General features: G+C 45.1%; 1 protein-coding gene across 3 annotated transcripts in view; it reads left to right on the top strand.

The window, feature by feature from the left end:
- GALC (galactosylceramidase) overlaps positions 1–20,154 on the top strand; it is a 152,818-nt gene that overhangs the window by 39,978 nt on the left and 92,686 nt on the right. For all 3 annotated transcript variants that reach the window (XM_030214067.1, XM_030214065.1, XM_030214066.1), the window contains exons 3-5: positions 6,208–6,271; positions 11,729–11,842; positions 17,743–17,882. In XM_030214067.1, coding sequence (XP_030069927.1) covers positions 6,208–6,271; positions 11,729–11,842; positions 17,743–17,882 — 318 coding nt within the window. The remainder of the gene's footprint in view (positions 1–6,207; positions 6,272–11,728; positions 11,843–17,742; positions 17,883–20,154) is intronic.

A 20,154-nucleotide genomic window follows, 5' to 3' on the forward strand; every position in this document is an offset into this window, starting at 1 on the left:
AATCTCCAATAGTAGCAACAGACTCTCAATAGTAGCAACATTCCGTGTAGAATCTCCAATAGTAGCAACATTCCGTGTAGAATCTCCAATAGTATCTATTTTATTTTTGTTACATTTGTACCCTGCGCTTTCCCACTCATGGCAGGCTCAATGCGGCTTACATGGGGCAATGGAGGGTTAAGTGACTTGCCCAGAGTCACAAGGAGCTGCCTGTGCCTGAGGTGGGAATCGAACTCAGTTCCTCAGGACCAAAGTCCACCACCCTAACCACTAGGCCACTCCTCCACTGTTGCTACTATTTGAGATTCTACATGGAATGTTGCTATTCCACTAGCAACATTCCATGTAGAAGTCGGCCCTTGCAGATCACCAATGTGGCCGTGCAGGCTTCTGCTTCTGTGAGTCTGACGTCCTGTAGGACGTCAGACTCACAGAAACAGAAGCCTGCGCAGCCTTCTACATGGAATGTTGCTAGTGGAATAGCAACATTCCATGTAGAATCTCCAATAGTAGCAACATTCCGTGTAGAATCTCCAATAGTAGCAACAGAATCTCAATAGTAGCAACATTCCATGTAGAATCTCCAATAGTAGCAACATTCCGTGTAGAATCTCCAATAGTAGCAACAGACTCTCAATAGTAGCAACATTCCGTGTAGAATCTCCAATAGTAGCAACATTCCGTGTAGAATCTCCAATAGTATCTATTTTATTTTTGTTACATTTGTACCCTGCGCTTTCCCACTCATGGCAGGCTCAATGCGGCTTACATGGGGCAATGGAGGGTTAAGTGACTTGCCCAGAGTCACAAGGAGCTGCCTGTGCCTGAGGTGGGAATCGAACTCAGTTCCTCAGGACCAAAGTCCACCACCCTAACCACTAGGCCACTCCTCCACTGTTGCTACTATTTGAGATTCTACATGGAATGTTGCTATTCCACTAGCAACATTCCATGTAGAAGTCGGCCCTTGCAGATCACCAATGTGGCCGTGCAGGCTTCTGCTTCTGTGAGTCTGACGTCCTGTAGGACGTCAGACTCACAGAAACAGAAGCCTGCGCAGCCTTCTACATGGAATGTTGCTAGTGGAATAGCAACATTCCATGTAGAATCTCCAATAGTAGCAACATTCCGTGTAGAATCTCCAATAGTAGCAACAGAATCTCAATAGTAGCAACATTCCATGTAGAATCTCCAATAGTAGCAACATTCCGTGTAGAATCTCCAATAGTAGCAACAGACTCTCAATAGTAGCAACATTCCGTGTAGAATCTCCAATAGTAGCAACATTCCGTGTAGAATCTCCAATAGTATCTATTTTATTTTTGTTACATTTGTACCCTGCGCTTTCCCACTCATGGCAGGCTCAATGCGGCTTACATGGGGCAATGGAGGGTTAAGTGACTTGCCCAGAGTCACAAGGAGCTGCCTGTGCCTGAGGTGGGAATCGAACTCAGTTCCTCAGGACCAAAGTCCACCACCCTAACCACTAGGCCACTCCTCCACTGTTGCTACTATTTGAGATTCTACATGGAATGTTGCTATTCCACTAGCAACATTCCATGTAGAAGTCGGCCCTTGCAGATCACCAATGTGGCCGTGCAGGCTTCTGCTTCTGTGAGTCTGACGTCCTGTAGGACGTCAGACTCACAGAAACAGAAGCCTGCGCAGCCTTCTACATGGAATGTTGCTAGTGGAATAGCAACATTCCATGTAGAATCTCCAATAGTAGCAACATTCCGTGTAGAATCTCCAATAGTAGCAACAGAATCTCAATAGTAGCAACATTCCATGTAGAATCTCCAATAGTAGCAACATTCCGTGTAGAATCTCCAATAGTAGCAACAGACTCTCAATAGTAGCAACATTCCGTGTAGAATCTCCAATAGTAGCAACATTCCGTGTAGAATCTCCAATAGTATCTATTTTATTTTTGTTACATTTGTACCCTGCGCTTTCCCACTCATGGCAGGCTCAATGCGGCTTACATGGGGCAATGGAGGGTTAAGTGACTTGCCCAGAGTCACAAGGAGCTGCCTGTGCCTGAGGTGGGAATCGAACTCAGTTCCTCAGGACCAAAGTCCACCACCCTAACCACTAGGCCACTCCTCCACTGTTGCTACTATTTGAGATTCTACATGGAATGTTGCTATTCCACTAGCAACATTCCATGTAGAAGTCGGCCCTTGCAGATCACCAATGTGGCCGTGCAGGCTTCTGCTTCTGTGAGTCTGACGTCCTGTAGGACGTCAGACTCACAGAAACAGAAGCCTGCGCAGCCTTCTACATGGAATGTTGCTAGTGGAATAGCAACATTCCATGTAGAATCTCCAATAGTAGCAACATTCCGTGTAGAATCTCCAATAGTAGCAACAGAATCTCAATAGTAGCAACATTCCATGTAGAATCTCCAATAGTAGCAACATTCCGTGTAGAATCTCCAATAGTAGCAACAGACTCTCAATAGTAGCAACATTCCGTGTAGAATCTCCAATAGTAGCAACATTCCGTGTAGAATCTCCAATAGTATCTATTTTATTTTTGTTACATTTGTACCCTGCGCTTTCCCACTCATGGCAGGCTCAATGCGGCTTACATGGGGCAATGGAGGGTTAAGTGACTTGCCCAGAGTCACAAGGAGCTGCCTGTGCCTGAGGTGGGAATCGAACTCAGTTCCTCAGGACCAAAGTCCACCACCCTAACCACTAGGCCACTCCTCCACTGTTGCTACTATTTGAGATTCTACATGGAATGTTGCTATTCCACTAGCAACATTCCATGTAGAAGTCGGCCCTTGCAGATCACCAATGTGGCCGTGCAGGCTTCTGCTTCTGTGAGTCTGACGTCCTGTAGGACGTCAGACTCACAGAAACAGAAGCCTGCGCAGCCTTCTACATGGAATGTTGCTAGTGGAATAGCAACATTCCATGTAGAATCTCCAATAGTACCAACATTCCGTGTAGAATCTCCAATAGTAGCAACAGAATCTCAATAGTAGCAACATTCCATGTAGAATCTCCAATAGTAGCAACATTCCGTGTAGAATCTCCAATAGTAGCAACAGACTCTCAATAGTAGCAACATTCCGTGTAGAATCTCCAATAGTAGCAACATTCCGTGTAGAATCTCCAATAGTATCTATTTTATTTTTGTTACATTTGTACCCTGCGCTTTCCCACTCATGGCAGGCTCAATGCGGCTTACATGGGGCAATGGAGGGTTAAGTGACTTGCCCAGAGTCACAAGGAGCTGCCTGTGCCTGAGGTGGGAATCGAACTCAGTTCCTCAGGACCAAAGTCCACCACCCTAACCACTAGGCCACTCCTCCACTGTTGCTACTATTTGAGATTCTACATGGAATGTTGCTATTCCACTAGCAACATTCCATGTAGAAGTCGGCCCTTGCAGATCACCAATGTGGCCGTGCAGGCTTCTGCTTCTGTGAGTCTGACGTCCTGTAGGACGTCAGACTCACAGAAACAGAAGCCTGCGCAGCCTTCTACATGGAATGTTGCTAGTGGAATAGCAACATTCCATGTAGAATCTCCAATAGTAGCAACATTCCGTGTAGAATCTCCAATAGTAGCAACAGAATCTCAATAGTAGCAACATTCCATGTAGAATCTCCAATAGTAGCAACATTCCGTGTAGAATCTCCAATAGTAGCAACAGACTCTCAATAGTAGCAACATTCCGTGTAGAATCTCCAATAGTAGCAACATTCCGTGTAGAATCTCCAATAGTATCTATTTTATTTTTGTTACATTTGTACCCTGCGCTTTCCCACTCATGGCAGGCTCAATGCGGCTTACATGGGGCAATGGAGGGTTAAGTGACTTGCCCAGAGTCACAAGGAGCTGCCTGTGCCTGAGGTGGGAATCGAACTCAGTTCCTCAGGACCAAAGTCCACCACCCTAACCACTAGGCCACTCCTCCACTGTTGCTACTATTTGAGATTCTACATGGAATGTTGCTATTCCACTAGCAACATTCCATGTAGAAGTCGGCCCTTGCAGATCACCAATGTGGCCGTGCAGGCTTCTGCTTCTGTGAGTCTGACGTCCTGTAGGACGTCAGACTCACAGAAACAGAAGCCTGCGCAGCCTTCTACATGGAATGTTGCTAGTGGAATAGCAACATTCCATGTAGAATCTCCAATAGTAGCAACATTCCGTGTAGAATCTCCAATAGTAGCAACAGAATCTCAATAGTAGCAACATTCCATGTAGAATCTCCAATAGTAGCAACATTCCGTGTAGAATCTCCAATAGTAGCAACAGACTCTCAATAGTAGCAACATTCCGTGTAGAATCTCCAATAGTAGCAACATTCCGTGTAGAATCTCCAATAGTATCTATTTTATTTTTGTTACATTTGTACCCTGCGCTTTCCCACTCATGGCAGGCTCAATGCGGCTTACATGGGGCAATGGAGGGTTAAGTGACTTGCCCAGAGTCACAAGGAGCTGCCTGTGCCTGAGGTGGGAATCGAACTCAGTTCCTCAGGACCAAAGTCCACCACCCTAACCACTAGGCCACTCCTCCACTGTTGCTACTATTTGAGATTCTACATGGAATGTTGCTATTCCACTAGCAACATTCCATGTAGAAGTCGGCCCTTGCAGATCACCAATGTGGCCGTGCAGGCTTCTGCTTCTGTGAGTCTGACGTCCTGTAGGACGTCAGACTCACAGAAACAGAAGCCTGCGCAGCCTTCTACATGGAATGTTGCTAGTGGAATAGCAACATTCCATGTAGAATCTCCAATAGTAGCAACATTCCGTGTAGAATCTCCAATAGTAGCAACAGAATCTCAATAGTAGCAACATTCCATGTAGAATCTCCAATAGTAGCAACATTCCGTGTAGAATCTCCAATAGTAGCAACAGACTCTCAATAGTAGCAACATTCCGTGTAGAATCTCCAATAGTAGCAACATTCCGTGTAGAATCTCCAATAGTATCTATTTTATTTTTGTTACATTTGTACCCTGCGCTTTCCCACTCATGGCAGGCTCAATGCGGCTTACATGGGGCAATGGAGGGTTAAGTGACTTGCCCAGAGTCACAAGGAGCTGCCTGTGCCTGAGGTGGGAATCGAACTCAGTTCCTCAGGACCAAAGTCCACCACCCTAACCACTAGGCCACTCCTCCAATGTTGCTACTATTGGAGATTCTACATGGAATGTTGCTATTCCACTAGCAACATTCCATGTAGAAGTCGGCCCTTGCAGATCACCAATGTGGCCGTGCAGGCTTCTGCTTCTGTGAGTCTGACGTCCTGTAGGACGTCAGACTCACAGAAACAGAAGCCTGCGCAGCCTTCTACATGGAATGTTGCTAGTGGAATAGCAACATTCCATGTAGAATCTCCAATAGTAGCAACATTCCGTGTAGAATCTCCAATAGTAGCAACAGAATCTCAATAGTAGCAACATTCCATGTAGAATCTCCAATAGTAGCAACATTCCGTGTAGAATCTCCAATAGTAGCAACAGACTCTCAATAGTAGCAACATTCCGTGTAGAATCTCCAATAGTAGCAACATTCCGTGTAGAATCTCCAATAGTATCTATTTTATTTTTGTTACATTTGTACCCTGCGCTTTCCCACTCATGGCAGGCTCAATGCGGCTTACATGGGGCAATGGAGGGTTAAGTGACTTGCCCAGAGTCACAAGGAGCTGCCTGTGCCTGAAGTGGGAATCCAACTCATTTCCTCAGTTCCTCAGGACCAAAGTCCACCACCCTAACCACTAGGCCACTCCTCCACACTTATATTAGGCATGTGTAACATCGTATTGATACCTAGACCGTGTCTTTATGCATATCATTGTAGACTAGTCACGTGTCTTCTAGTCCAGGTGAATAACGTACAGCCTTCCATGTTGAACTGCCTCATGCTGCTGTTGACTTCTGGCATGCGTGTGATTTAGATTTGTGGTCAGCCTGAGGCGGGGGAGGTACATCGCCTCCTTCTGAAGGGATACGTGGCGGTCCGTGGGGATGTGGCTCCCCCTCGTCAGCCATTGAATGTTTTGCAGCAAATGTTGGACTGCCGCCTGCCTCTGCTGTCTTTCCGGCAGTGCATTTTATTGTAATCCTCGACTGTGTTCACTGTTGCTTAATGTTTAGTTACAGGAGACGGCAATAAGGAATTTATTTTGTCCTAATCGTTGTTTGACTCTCTCTCTCTTGTTTTATTCTTTTTAGCCAAACTTTGGCGCCTCCCTGCACATTCTAAAGGTAGAGATTGGAGGTGATGCGCAGACCACAGGTACAGGTTTGCTTTTATCCTGGGCTATTCATTGTCGGTTTCGTTGTTCTAAGAACTAATCTAGGATTTAAAGCAGAAAATTAGGAATCCTAGCGTGATTTTGGTTCTCTGTTGTTGAGATTCTCAGTTGCAATTGATCGTGGTCAGACTTTTTTTTTCATAGTAACAATGTAACATAACAATAGTCACTTTTTTTTTTTAATTATTTGATCTTTATTAAACAGCTGTTGTAAAATGGGTTCAGTATTTGTTTAAGGAGGAGTCACTGTGCCAGGACTTAATTAAACTTATGCTGAGGAAGTTTAGTATTTTATTTATTTATTTATTTGTAGCATTTGTATCCCACATTTTCCCACCGATTTGCAGGCTCAATGTGGCTTACATTTGCCGTAATGGCGGTTGCCATATCCGGGTAACAGAATTTCAAATGGTATTGCGTTAAGGTGCAGACATACATGGTAACATACAGTGGTGGAAATAAGTATTTGATCCCTTGCTGATTTTGTAAGTTTGCCCACTGACAAAGACATGAGCAGCCCATAATTGAAGGGTAGGTTATTGGTAACAGTGAGAGATAGCACATCACAAATTAAATCCGGAAAATCACATTGTGGAAAGTATATAAATTTATTTGCATTCTGCAGAGGGAAATAAGTATTTAATCCCTCTGGCAAACAAGACCTAATACTTGGTGGCAAAACCCTTGTTGGCAAGCACAGCGGTCAGACGTCTTCTGTAGTTGATGATGAGGTTTGCACACATGTCAGGAGGAATTTTGGTCCACTCCTCTTTGCAGATCATCTCTAAATCATTAAGAGTTCTGGGCTGTCGCTTGGCAACTCGCAGCTTCAGCTCCCTCCATAAGTTTTCAATGGGATTAAGGTCTGGTGACTGGCTAGGCCACTCCATGACCCTAATGTGCTTCTTCCTGAGCCACTCCTTTGTTGCCTTGGCTGTATGTTTTGGGTCATTGTCGTGCTGGAAGACCCAGCCACGACCCATTTTTAAGGCCCTGGCGGAGGGAAGGAGGTTGTCACTCAGAATTGTACGGTACATGGCCCCATCCATTCTCCCATTGATGCGGTGAAGTAGTCCTGTGCCCTTAGCAGAGAAACACCCCCAAAACATAACATTTCCACCTCCATGCTTGACAGTGGGGACGGTGTTCTTTGGGTCATAGGCAGCATTTCTCTTCCTCCAAACACGGCGAGTTGAGTTCATGCCAAAGAGCTCAATTTTTGTCTCATCTGACCACAGCACCTTCTCCCAATCACTCTCGGCATCATCCAGGTGTTCACTGGCAAACTTCAGACGGGCCGTCACATGTGCCTTCCGGAGCAGGGGGACCTTGCGGGCACTGCAGGATTGCAATCCGTTATGTCGTAATGTGTTACCAATGGTTTTCGTGGTGACAGTGGTCCCAGCTGCCTTGAGATCATTGACAAGTTCCCCCCTTGTAGTTGTAGGCTGATTTCTAACCTTCCTCATGATCAAGGATACCCCACGAGGTGAGATTTTGCGTGGAGCCCCAGATCTTTGTCGATTGACAGTCATTTTGTACTTCTTCCATTTTCTTACTATGGCACCAACAGTTGTCTCCTTCTCGCCCAGCGTCTTACTGATGGTTTTGTAGCCCATTCCAGCCTTGTGCAGGTGTATGATCTTGTCCCTGACATCCTTAGACAGCTCCTTGCTCTTGGCCATTTTGTAGAGGTTAGAGTCTGACTGATTCACTGAGTCTGTGGACAGGTGTCTTTCATACAGGTGACCATTGCCGACAGCTGTCTGTCATGCAGGTAACGAGTTGATTTGGAGCATCTACCTGGTCTGTAGGGGCCAGATCTCTTACTGGTTGGTGGGGGATCAAATACTTATTTCCCTCTGCAGAATGCAAATAAATTCATATACTTTCCACAATGTGATTTTCCGGATTTAATTTCTGATGTGCTATCTCTCACTGTTACCAATAACCTACCCTTCAATTATGGGCTGCTCATGTCTTTGTCAGTGGGCAAACTTACAAAATCAGCAAGGGATCAAATACTTATTTCCACCACTGTACATGGAACATAACATATATGGAACAGATCATGGTATATATATATATATATATATATATATATATATATATATATATATATATATATATAAACAACAAACAGTACTCCTGTTCTATAAATTACAAAATCTTTATTAGTGAAAACAAACCAGTGCATTAAAAGCATTATCAAATAGTATCCCTGCAACTCACTCACACTGCCATCCACACCAGACTTATACCCTGATCCATGGAGTGGCCTAGTGGTTAGGGTGGTGGACTTTGGTCCTGAGGAACTGAGTTCGATTCCCACTTCAGGCACAGGCAGCTCCTTGTGACTCTGGGCAAGTCACTTAACCCTCCATTGCCCCATGTAAGCCGCATTGAGCCTGCCATGAGTGGGAAAGCATGGGGTACAAATGTAACAAAAATAAAATAGATACTATTGGAGATTCTACATGGAATGTTGCTACTATTTGAGATTCTGTTGCTACTATTGGAGATTCTACATGGAATGTTGCTACTATTGGACATTCTACATGGAATGTTGCTATTCCACTAGCAACATTCCATGCAGAAGCCTACGCGGCCACATTGGTGATCTGCAAGGGCCGACTTCTACATGGAATGTTGCTAGTGGAATAGCAACATTCCATGTAGAATCTCAAATAGTAGCAACAGTGGAGGAGTGGCCTAGTGGTTAGGGTGGTGGACTTTGGTCCTGGGGAACTGAGGAACTGAGTTCGATTCCCACTTCAGGCACAGGCAGCTCCTAGTGACTCTGGGCAAGTCACTTAACCCTCCATTGCCCCATGTAAGCCGCATTGAGCCTGCCATGAGTGGGAAAGCGCGGGGTACAAATGTAACAAAAAAAAATGTAAATCCCACACAGAACATTGAACAAAACCCCTAAATTGCAGTTTCTTCAGCCTCTGTGTATCACCAGAGCACAATCTCAAAAAGGATCAGTCAGTGAGCCTTAAAAAAAAACCCAGAAGGGCACACAAAGCCCAGTTTTTAATAATCACAGCAGATATTGAACGTTACTGATCTTTGTATCCAACAAGTCCTCAAGTGAAGGAAAAAACTCCACTGCAATATAAAGCCACTGTTCTTATCCCTGTGATTAAAATAAACCACAGGGAAACACTGGGAATTGCAGAGTCACACAAATCTGTGATCCTCCTGCACACAGTCAAACCTTTAAATTAAAGGCAGCCAAAGAATGCTTCAGGTCAGTGGGAGGCTTCCAGGGATAGGTAAATTAAACCCACATACTTGGTGTATTCCAAAGTTCCAAAGGCACAACAAAAAGGAGGTAAAAACCCTCACGAAACCGTGAGATATGAAACAAAAAAGTGAGGAGAATGAATGAGGATACCAGAAAATTGTTTATTCACATAAAAAATGACCCGACATGGCCGTGTTTCGGCCCAAAGGCCTGCCTCAGTGGTCTTTATAACCTTGGGTAGTTTGATGTGAGCCGTGCACTCTGAGAAAAATAATCTAGCAGAACCCTCTTAGGTCTCCTCTCCTCTGAAGAAAATTTTAGGTAATGACCAGGAATACTTCTCTCATAATCGCAAATGTATCTTATGAGAGAAGTATCACAGGTTTGTTCCTGGTCATTACCTAAAATTTTCTTCAGAGGAGAGGAGACCTAAGAGGGTTCTGCTAGATTATTTTTCTCAGAGTGCACGGCTTACATCAAACTACCCAAGGTTCTAAAGACCCCTGAGGCAGGCCTTTGGGCCGAAACACGGCCGTGTCGGGTCATTTTTTATGTGAATAAACAATTTTTCTGGTATCCTCATTCATTCTCCGTACTCCAGTTCCCCTTGATCTTTTTTGAGATTGTGCTCTGGCGATACACAGAAGGTGAAGAAACTGCAATTTAGGGTTTTTGTTCAATGTTTTGTGTGGGATTTACATATGTGATCAGGGTATAAGTCTGGTGTGGATGGCAGTGGGAGTGAGTTGCAGGGATACTATTTGGTAATGCTTTTAATGCACTGGTTTGTTTTCACTAATAAAGATTTTGTAATTTATATAGAATAGGAGTACTGTTTGTTATTAATGTTTTAGGTACCTCCTATTATATATATATATATCCCCTATTAGGATTAAGATATATATATATATATATATATATATATATATATATATATATATAGTAAAGAAGAATACATTATGGTATTGCATGAAGGTTCCTGAGTAATAAATTGTATTGTAACATACATTACATAGTAACATAGTAGATGACGGCAGAAAAAGACCTGCGCGGTCCATCCAGTCTACCCAACAAGATAAACTCATATGTGCTACTTTTTGTGTATACCTTACCTTGATTTGTATCTGTCATTTTCAGGGCACAAACTGTAGAAGTCTGCCTAGCACTAGCCCCGCCTCCCAACCACCAACCCCGCCTCCCACCACCAGCTCTGGCACAGACCGTATAAGTCTGCCCAGCACCATCCCCGCCTCCCAACCACCAGTCTCGCCTCCCACCACCGGCTCTGGCATAGACCGTATAAGTCTGCCCAGCACTATCCCCGCCTCCCAACCACCAGCCCCGCCTCCCACCACCGGCTCTGGCACAGACCGTATAAGTCTGCCCAGCACTATCCCCGCCTCCCAACCACCAGCCCCGCCTCCCACCACCGGTTCAGGCACAGACCGTATAAGTCTGCCCAGCACTACATTAGGTCATCAACTATAGAGAGACCCTATTCGACATAAGGTTTAAGGTGATAGTGCTTGATCATTAATAGCAAAGAGGTTAATCAGTCATGTGGTAGGTTTCGGTTTTGTATAGATCTTGTATAGTGTTGTTTTTTTAGTAATCCTGCAGGATCGGTATGGAAGCGTCATCTTCTGTTAGACCAGGGGCGTAGCTAGGTGGGGCCACGGGGGCATGGGCCCCTGCAGATTTAGCTCTGCTTTCACCCCCCCCCCCCCCCCACCGCTGCAAACCTTCCTCCACCGTCAGGTACCTATGCTGGATGTCAGGACTCGCAGAAACAAAATCCAGATCAGCGAACGCGCCGGACGCTGAGACCGGCGCTGAAGGGGACTTCGGCTGGTTGGGGTTAGGGACCCCCCCCCCCCCCCCCCCGCCAGCAAAGGTACCTGGTGGGGGCGTTAGCAGCGCCAGAGGGGGGGGGCTAAAATGTGCTCCCTCACCTCGGGCTCTGGACCCCCCTCCCGCCGAAGTCTGGCTACGCCCCTGTGTTCGACTGAAGGGTGACTGAGTACAGACCCTGTACCAGATCATAGTAAATTGGCTTTAATTTTCTTCTTTTCTGTATATAAAACTAAGGAATATTGCATTCAGCTCTGGGGAATGTGCGTTTCGAGGCCTGTGTCTTAGGGTACTTTCTTTAGAAGTACTGTATTTATTTTTTAACTCTTTGTCATAGATGGCACGGAGCCTTCCCACATGCACTACGAAGATGATGAGAACTTCTTTCGGGGTTATGAGTGGTGGCTGATGAAAGAGGCTAAGAAGAGGAATCCGAACATCACCTTGATAGGTAAAACCAGCGATGGCTGTTCAGTTCACGCAGCTGAAACTTTGTTACTAAGGTGGTTTGCTTAATCAAGACACACGTCTTCATACGCTGCTTAAAAGTGGTACTGGAGTTGGATGTACACCTGAGATGCCTGGAGGGGGGAGGGGGGGTTGGAGGGAGGTTGTTGATTCATATATGAGAAAGTTGTGTGATAAATGGGTTCAGCTATGTGGGATGTATGTAAAGAAAAAAGTTAATAAAAAGAATTATAAAAAAAAAAAAGTGGTACTGGAGAACACAAGGTCGTCAAGGGTTTTGGTTTCAGCGTCGAAACCGGTTTGAAATTCGTATTCAGCCTTGTTTTGGTCAAAAATGCCAGTACATTTTCAGCTCAAACTGAAACGCACTGCTGTGTACCCATAGAACGTGCATGTTTGCCGCCCCCCCCCCCCCAAGGTCCACCTTGGAGTCCCTGGTGGTCTAATGGCTAGTTGGGGTGGGAGCAATTTCTACCTGCTCTTTCCCATGCTGTCTGTGCCACAGTGGCATAGCCAAGGGTGGGCCTGGTTGGGTCCAGGCCCCCACCCACTTTGGACTCAGGCCCACCCAGTAGCAGCACACCCATGATGTGGCTGGCAGGGATTCCCAAGCCCCACCAGCTGAAAACTCCGAACAACTGTCCCTCCTGCATACCTTGTAAATAGCAGATCTTCGCCTGCAGCAAGCAGCGACTGACGCATACTACTTGCACCAGCCCCGCTTCTTTCCCTCCGACGTGTTTCCACCTATGCGGAAACAGGAAGTTGCCTCAGTGGGAAGGCTGCGGGCCCAACATGAGCAGTGTGTATTGGTTGCTGCTTGCTCCCGGTGAAAATCTGCTATTTAAAAGGTATGCGGGAGGGGGGGGATGTTTGAGAGACCATATGGCACGCAGGTGAGAGAAGGAGAGGCCAAGAAGAGCCCCTAGCCGCCTCAGCCTTTCCTCATTGTGAAGAATTGTCGATGAGACCTGAGGGAACTTTTTTCTTTTCTGTGGATACTGTCTTGCAGTCCCTGCTCTAACCCTTCTTCTGGGAGACTGGCTGAAAAAATACACCATGCTCTAACTTTCCCCGTAGGGAAGGCAGTTTTCCAATAGCCTATTTTCATGGCACTTTCAGCATTACTCACGCCCTACAGAACTGGGTGTATCCTGAATGTGTTTGTCTAAATCTACTACTACTACTACTTAACATTTCTAGAGCGCTACTAGGGTTACGCAGCGCTGTACAATTTAACAAAGAGAGACAGTCCCTGCTCAAAGAGTTTACAATCTAATAGACAAGTGAACGGTCGGTCCGATAGGGGCAGTCAAATTGGGGCAGTCTGGATTCACTGAACGGTAAGGGTTAGGTGCCGAATGCAGCATTGAAGAGGTGGGCTTTAAGCAAAGACTTGAAGACGGGCAGGGAGGGGGCTTGGCGTAAGGGCTCAGGAAGGTTGTTCCAAGCATAGGGTGAGGCGAGGCAGAATGAGCGGAGCCTGGAGTTGGCGGTGGTGGAGAAGGGTACTGAGAGGAGGGATTTATCCTGTGAACAGAGGTTACGGGCGGGAATGTAAGGGGAGATGAGGGTAGAAAGATAGTGAGGGGCAGCAGACCGAGTGCATTTGTAGGTAAGAAGGAGAAGCTTGAATTGAATGCGGTATCTGATCGGAAGCCAGTGAAGTGACTTGAGGAGAGGGGTGATATGAGTATATCGGTTCTGGCGGAATATGAGACGTGCAGCAGAGTTCTGAACAGATTGAAGGGGGGATAGATGGCTAAGTGGGAGGCCGGTGAGGAGTAAGTTGCAGTAGTCCAGGCGACAGGTAATGAGAGCGTGGTTGAGAGTTCGGGTGGTGTGTTCAGAGAGGAAAGGGCGAATTTTGCTGATGTTAAAGAGGAAGAAGCGGCAGGTCTTGGCTATCTGCTGGATATGGGCAGAGAAGGAGAGGGAGGAGTCAAAGATAACTGCGAGGTTGCGGGCACATAAAGTCATGTCGCGCCTCAGAGAAGGTCAAAGCTAGAGACAGGAGCTATCTGGTTGTCCTTTTCCTACACGACAGTGTTCAGCCTCACAGGACACGTCACACCCAAGGCTAGCAACCCGATCTTTTGTTTTTAGTGTACCTTTCTGCAGTAACAATGCTGCACCACTTTGTATCTCTTAGATCCGTAAAGGTTGACCGCCATTACGGCGTAATGTAAATCATTCTTTCAACGTGAACATTACTACAGTATCACCTTGTAATCATACATGTAATCTGACCTTTAAATGCATCCATTCTGCAGCCCCCCATTACCTTTCCTCTCTCATCTCTCCCTACATTCCTCCCGTAAACTCCGCTCGCTGGACAAATATCTCTTGTTGTTCCCCCTTCTCCTCCACTGCTAACTCCAGGCTTCGTCCCTTTTCTCTCGCGGCACCTTATGCCTGGAATGGACTTTCTGAGCCTGTACGCCTAGCTCCATCTCTACCTGTTTTCAAATCTATGCTGAAAACCCACCTTTTCACCACTGCTTTTGGCTCCTAACCACTACTCAATTCCCCTATCCTTGTTCCTTCTCACCCAGTACTTTCCTCGCCCTTAATAGTCTTGTCTGTCTGTATTTTTTAGATTGTAAGCTCTATCGAGCAGGGACTATCTCTCTGTGTCAGGTGTTCAGCGCTGGGTGCGTCTGGTAGCGCTACACAAATGTTAATAATAATAACATTCCATGTAGAAGCCTGCCCTTGCAAATGAGCAACGCGGCCGCGCAGGATTCTGTTTCTGTGAGTCTGACGTGCTGCACATATGTGCAGGACGTCGGACTCACAGAAACAGAAACCTGCGCGGACGCACAAGGACAGGCTTCTACATGGAATGTTACTAGTGGAGGAGTAGCCTAGTGGTTAGTGCAGTGGAACATGGAATGTTGCTACTATTGGAGATTCTACATGGAATGTTGCTACTATTGGAGATTCTACATGGAATGTTTTGGCTCCTAACCACTACTCAATTCCCCTATCCTTGTTCCTTCTCACCCAGGACTTTCCTCGCCCTTAATTGTCTTGTCTGTCTGTATTTTTAGATTTTAAGCTCTATCAAGCAGGGACTGTCTCTCTGTGTCAGGTGTTCAGCGCTGCGTGCGTCTTGTAGCGCTATACAAATGTTAATAATAATAATCTACCTTATAATGTTCATGTTTTACCACTCTGTATTTTTCAGATCCAGAAGTGGCGACTGTCACTCCGACATTATGTAAGCCACATTGAGCCTGCAAAGAGATGGGAAAATGTGGGATAGAAATGTAACAAATAAGAAAAGTGATAAAACCATATGTTACTCCTAATCTGACAATAAAACATTCTAAACACTCCTATCATTAATGTTTATGCTTTAGTCTCATGAAGGAAGATTGTGTATGTTTCTAATCGGTTCCATAAATCAGAGGTTCTCAATACAGTCCTCGGAGTATATCCAGCTAGTCAGGCTTTCAGGATATCCACAATGAATATGCATGAGAGAGATTTTCATACATTATCTCCACTGTATGCAGACTTATCTCATGCATATCCATTGTGGGTATCCCAAAAACCCTGACAGGCTGGGTGTGCTCCGAGGGCTGGGTTGAGAAACACACTTATAAACAGTCATATCAGCCTTGGTCCCTTTTTACATGGGGGTGAAATGAGCTGGGTTTTTTTTCGATGGGGTCATAAGTACATGAGTATTGCCATACTGGGATAGACCGAAGGTCCATCCAGCCCAGCATCCTGTTTCCAACAGTGGCCAATCCAGGTCACAAATACCTGGCAAGATCCCAAAAAAGTATAATATATTTTATGCTGCTTACCCTAGAAATAAGCAGTGGATTTCCCCCAAGTCCATTTTAATAATGGTCTATGGATTTTTCCTTTAGGAAGCCATCCAAATCTTTTGTAAACCCCGCTAAGCTAACTGCTTTTACTGATTCTCTGGCAGCAAATTCCAGAGTTTAATTATACATCGAGTGAAGAAACTTTTTCTCTGATTCGTTTTAAATGTACTGCTTTGTAGTTTCATTGCATGCCTCCCTAGTCCTAGTAGTTTTGGAAAGAGTAAACAAGCGATTCGCATCTACCCATTCCAATCCACTCATTATTTTATAGACCTCTATCATATCTCCCCTCAGCCGCCTTTTCTCCAAGCTGAAGAGCCCTATCCTCTTCAGCCTTTCCTCATAGGGAAGTCGTCCCTTCCCCTTTTTCATTTTTGTCGCCCTTCTGTGCACCTTTTCTAATTTCACTATATCTTTTATTGAGATGCAGCGACCAGAATTGAATACATCTGTTCTTTTAGTAGGAACTAGTTATAACACGTCCCAGTGACGGTGACAGTTTGAATGGAAGCAGGCCTGCTCTTGCCAAACAGCTGTCATTCATTCCAGCGAAGCAAAAAAAATATTTATTAAAACAAGTTGCATTTCAGATAACAGTAGCTGTGCTGTGTATTTGGTGCACTGTGAGAGTTCTGTACTCAACACTTGGTTTTGCAGATAGGCACCTCCTGTAGAGGCCAGCTGAATTTCAGTTTTGATTTTGGCACCGAAACTGGCTGGAAATCTGAATTCGGCCTTGTTTCAGTTTCGACCGAAAATACTGGTGAGTTTTGTTTTTTTGTTTTTTTTTTGGCTGAAGCTAAAAATTGTTGCATGTGTCCATAACACTTTCACCCACGTTCTGTGCACCTCTCCCTTCCCCCCCCGAGGCCTACCTTAGAGCTTCTGATCTAGTGCTGGTCTCCTGTCTTCTGTCAGAATGGCCGCTGCAACGTTACATGGCAGCCATTTTGAGAGTGGAGCTGGCTTGGATAGTTTCAACCAGCCACCAGACCACCAGGAACTCTAAGGTAGACCTGGGGGGGGAGGGGAGGGGAGGGGGAGAAGGTGGAGCCTATAGGTGGGGGTGCTCCTGTTCAGTTGGGGGAGTGGAGCGGATTGTGGAAGGGGTGGGGACCACTCCTATTTAGGGAAGGAGTGTGGAGCATGGCTAGAATTGCTATGGGTAGAGGGAATAGAGGCTACCTTTGTGAGGGAGGAGGGTGTGGAGGCTGTTATTGTTGGAGGAGGGAGCGGAGGTTGCTACGGTTTGTGGGCGGGGCTAGTTTTGGCTTAGGTTTCGGCAGAAACTGAGTGGCAAATTTCGGCTGCAAATTCAATTTTGCCAAAAAATAAAAAAAATGTGGTCACCCTCTAACCTCCGGCCCTGTATTGAACCCAGCAGGAGAGTTGTCTGCTTTTTACTTTTAAATTTTTTTTTGTTTTTTGTAATATTTTTATTAAATTTCAAAAATACAGCAACACAAAAAGCAGTGCAACAAGATAAAACACGCAGTACAATACACAAAGCCCAGTTCAAGTCATAAAATTAGTCCTTAGCGTAGAGAAAAAGGTCTAAAGATTTCCATTTCTGAATAGCAGTTTTAGGACCAAACATGGAAATTATTTATTTTTGTTACATTTGTACCCTGCGCTTTCCCACTCGTGGCAGGCTCAATGCGGCTTACATGGGGCAATGGAGGGTTAAGTGACTTGCCCAGAGTCACAAGGAGCTGCCTGTGCCTGAAGTGGGAATCCAACTCAGTTCCCCAGGACCAGAGTCCACCACCCTAACCACTAGGCCACTCCTCCACTGTTGCTACTATTTGAGATTCTACATGGAATGTTGCTATTCCACTAGCAACATTCCATGTAGAAGTCGGCCCTTGCAGATCACCAATGTGGCCGCGCAGGCTTCTGCTTCTGTGAGTCTGACATCCTGCATCATCCTTATCTTTGTTTAAAGTTGTTCGACTGTCTTTGCCTGCTGCACAGATGCAGGACTGGCTCTCGGGACTGCCCCCTGCGTTCATTCTTCCATCTTTTCTCCTTTTCTCTGCAGGGCTGCCGTGGGCGTTTCCCGGATGGATCGGCCGGGGAGAGAACTGGCCCTACGACTTCCCGGATATCACAGCTTACTACGTCGTCTCTTGGATTATTGGCGCTAAACAGTACCACGACTTGGATATTGATTACGTTGGGGTGAGTTAGTTTGCATGTTCTGATTTTTTTTTTCTCTGCATATTTTTAGGTTTCCGGTTAACGTAGACTCTGGCAGGTAAGTCGCTTCCACGTTGGAGGCCGCAGCTGATATGGCCTTTGGTTCTGTTCTTTTTTTTTTTATTTTTTTGGTGGCTAGGGGTCTTCTGTGCTGTAGTATCGGTGACCTCTGTGGCGTTTAAATGAGAACGGTATCATTCTGTTGCTGTGCTGTCTGCATTTCCACATAATCTAGATCATTTCCTGCTTGTTAAAATAGCTGCATCACGTTATCTGTCTCGTGTTAAGATACGATCCCCTCAGGATGTGAACAAATACATCTCTCAGCCAAAATGTGATATAGCTGGTGAAGGATAGAGGACACGTTATGTGAAGACAGCAACAAGTGTGTAAAGAACTTCAAATCCAGAAACAGTAAAAACAATCGGAAGAAAAAGAAAACTAATGTTTACAACATGCCCACCCCCTCCTCATTAGTATAGTGGGTAGCTCAGAGAAAATGTTTCTTCACTCAACGTGTAATTAAACTCTGGAATTCATTGTTAGAGAATGTGGTAAAGGCGGTTAGCTTAGCGGAGTTTAAAAAAGGTTTGGACGGCTTCCTAAAGGAAAAGTCCATAGACCATTATTAAATGGACTTGGGGATAAGCAGTATAGAATGTTCTGTACTTTTTTGGGATCTTGCCAGGTATTTGTGACCTGGATTGGTCACTTGATGGACCTTTGGTCTGTCCCAGTATGGCAATACTTATGTACCCCAACGGGATGGATGGTTGGTAAACTGTCTGGGGATGGGTGAGTGAATACTTGGGGAATAACTGTTGTAAGGGTCTAGTTATAAAATAGTGACAACTCCTTTGAATATGGCAAGGGGCTCCCTAGGTAGTTTGTTTACGTATTATTAAAGGATTTATTTACAACCTTTTTGAAGGAATTCACTCAAGGTGGTGTACAATACATGAGCAATAGAGAATTACAGCAGTAAAAATATTCCAATAACAATACATTCTCCTGTTGAAGTTAATGACAGTTCTTGTACACGAAGCTTCCATTGCATTTGACTTGGCAAGGCCTTTTTTGTTTTTTTTTTGCATTTCACAATCTTTATTAGGCAAAAGTTACTGAATACAAAAACACAAACAAAGAAAACAGCAGTCCCAACTGTTGTTTGAAACCTTATAACAATCACCAAGGATAACTAAATATTTCCCAGCACCCCTAACCAGTCCCTCCCTCCCCATAAAAGAATGCAGTCTAGAGTCATAAGTACATAAGTATTGCCATCAGTGCAATTTTTCTAGCAAAAAAGGTGCCGGTACTCAAATGCCAGGCCACCCTTCAGGGGTGGGGTGATCACTGAGGGACTCACCCCAGAATAGCCAGCCCCCCTGCAACCAGTCACAGAATCTATGACAAAGGCAGAATTGGTGTCTTGAGCCTGAGTTCTTTCATTAAAACTTGTGGTCCATGGGTCAATTTTAGGAGACACTGGAAAAGGTGCCGGTACTCAGTACTCCCTCAAAAAAAAGCCCTGATTGCCATACTGGGAAAGACCAAAGGTCCATCGAGCCCAGCATCCTGTTTCCAACAGTGGCCAATCCAGGTCACAAATACCCGGCAAGATCCCCAAAATGTATAAAACATTTTATACTGCTTATCCCAGAAATAGTGGATTTTTTCCCAAGTCCATTTAATAACGGTCTATGGACTTTTCGTTTAGGAAGCTGTCCAAACCTTTTTTAAACTCTGCTAATCTAACCGCCTTTACCACATTATCTGGCAACGAATTCCAGAATTTAATTTCATGTTGAGTGAAGAAATTTCTCCGATTCGTTTTAAATTTACTACATTGTAGCTTCATCGCATGCCCCCTAGTCCTAGTATTTTTGGAAAGCGTGAACAGACGCTTCACATCCATTTCACAGTCTGTCTTACTCTACTAGAGAACCTGAAAAATATAGTTATACACCTCTGGCATGGTCCTGCTTACCTAGTGTGGTATGCATCCCAGGCTTTATGAAAGGTAATCAGCCAGCCTTTTCGTATCGCTGTCAATTTGGTCATCTGGTGAATATAATCCAATTTTCTCAACATCATAGCTATAGGGGGCATGATAGATTGTTTCCAGGCAGCCACCAAGGCTATTTTACTAGTGACAAATATGCTAGAAACCTCTAATTTGACTCCATGTGGCCTTCTGTTGTGTTAGTTTCAGACCTTTTTATTTCTTGAGGAGTTGGTGTTGCTCCCTGGA

The sequence above is a fragment of the Microcaecilia unicolor genome, chromosome 9 (genome assembly GCF_901765095.1).
Source record: "Microcaecilia unicolor chromosome 9, aMicUni1.1, whole genome shotgun sequence".
NCBI classification, from domain to species: Eukaryota; Metazoa; Chordata; class Amphibia; order Gymnophiona; family Siphonopidae; genus Microcaecilia; species Microcaecilia unicolor.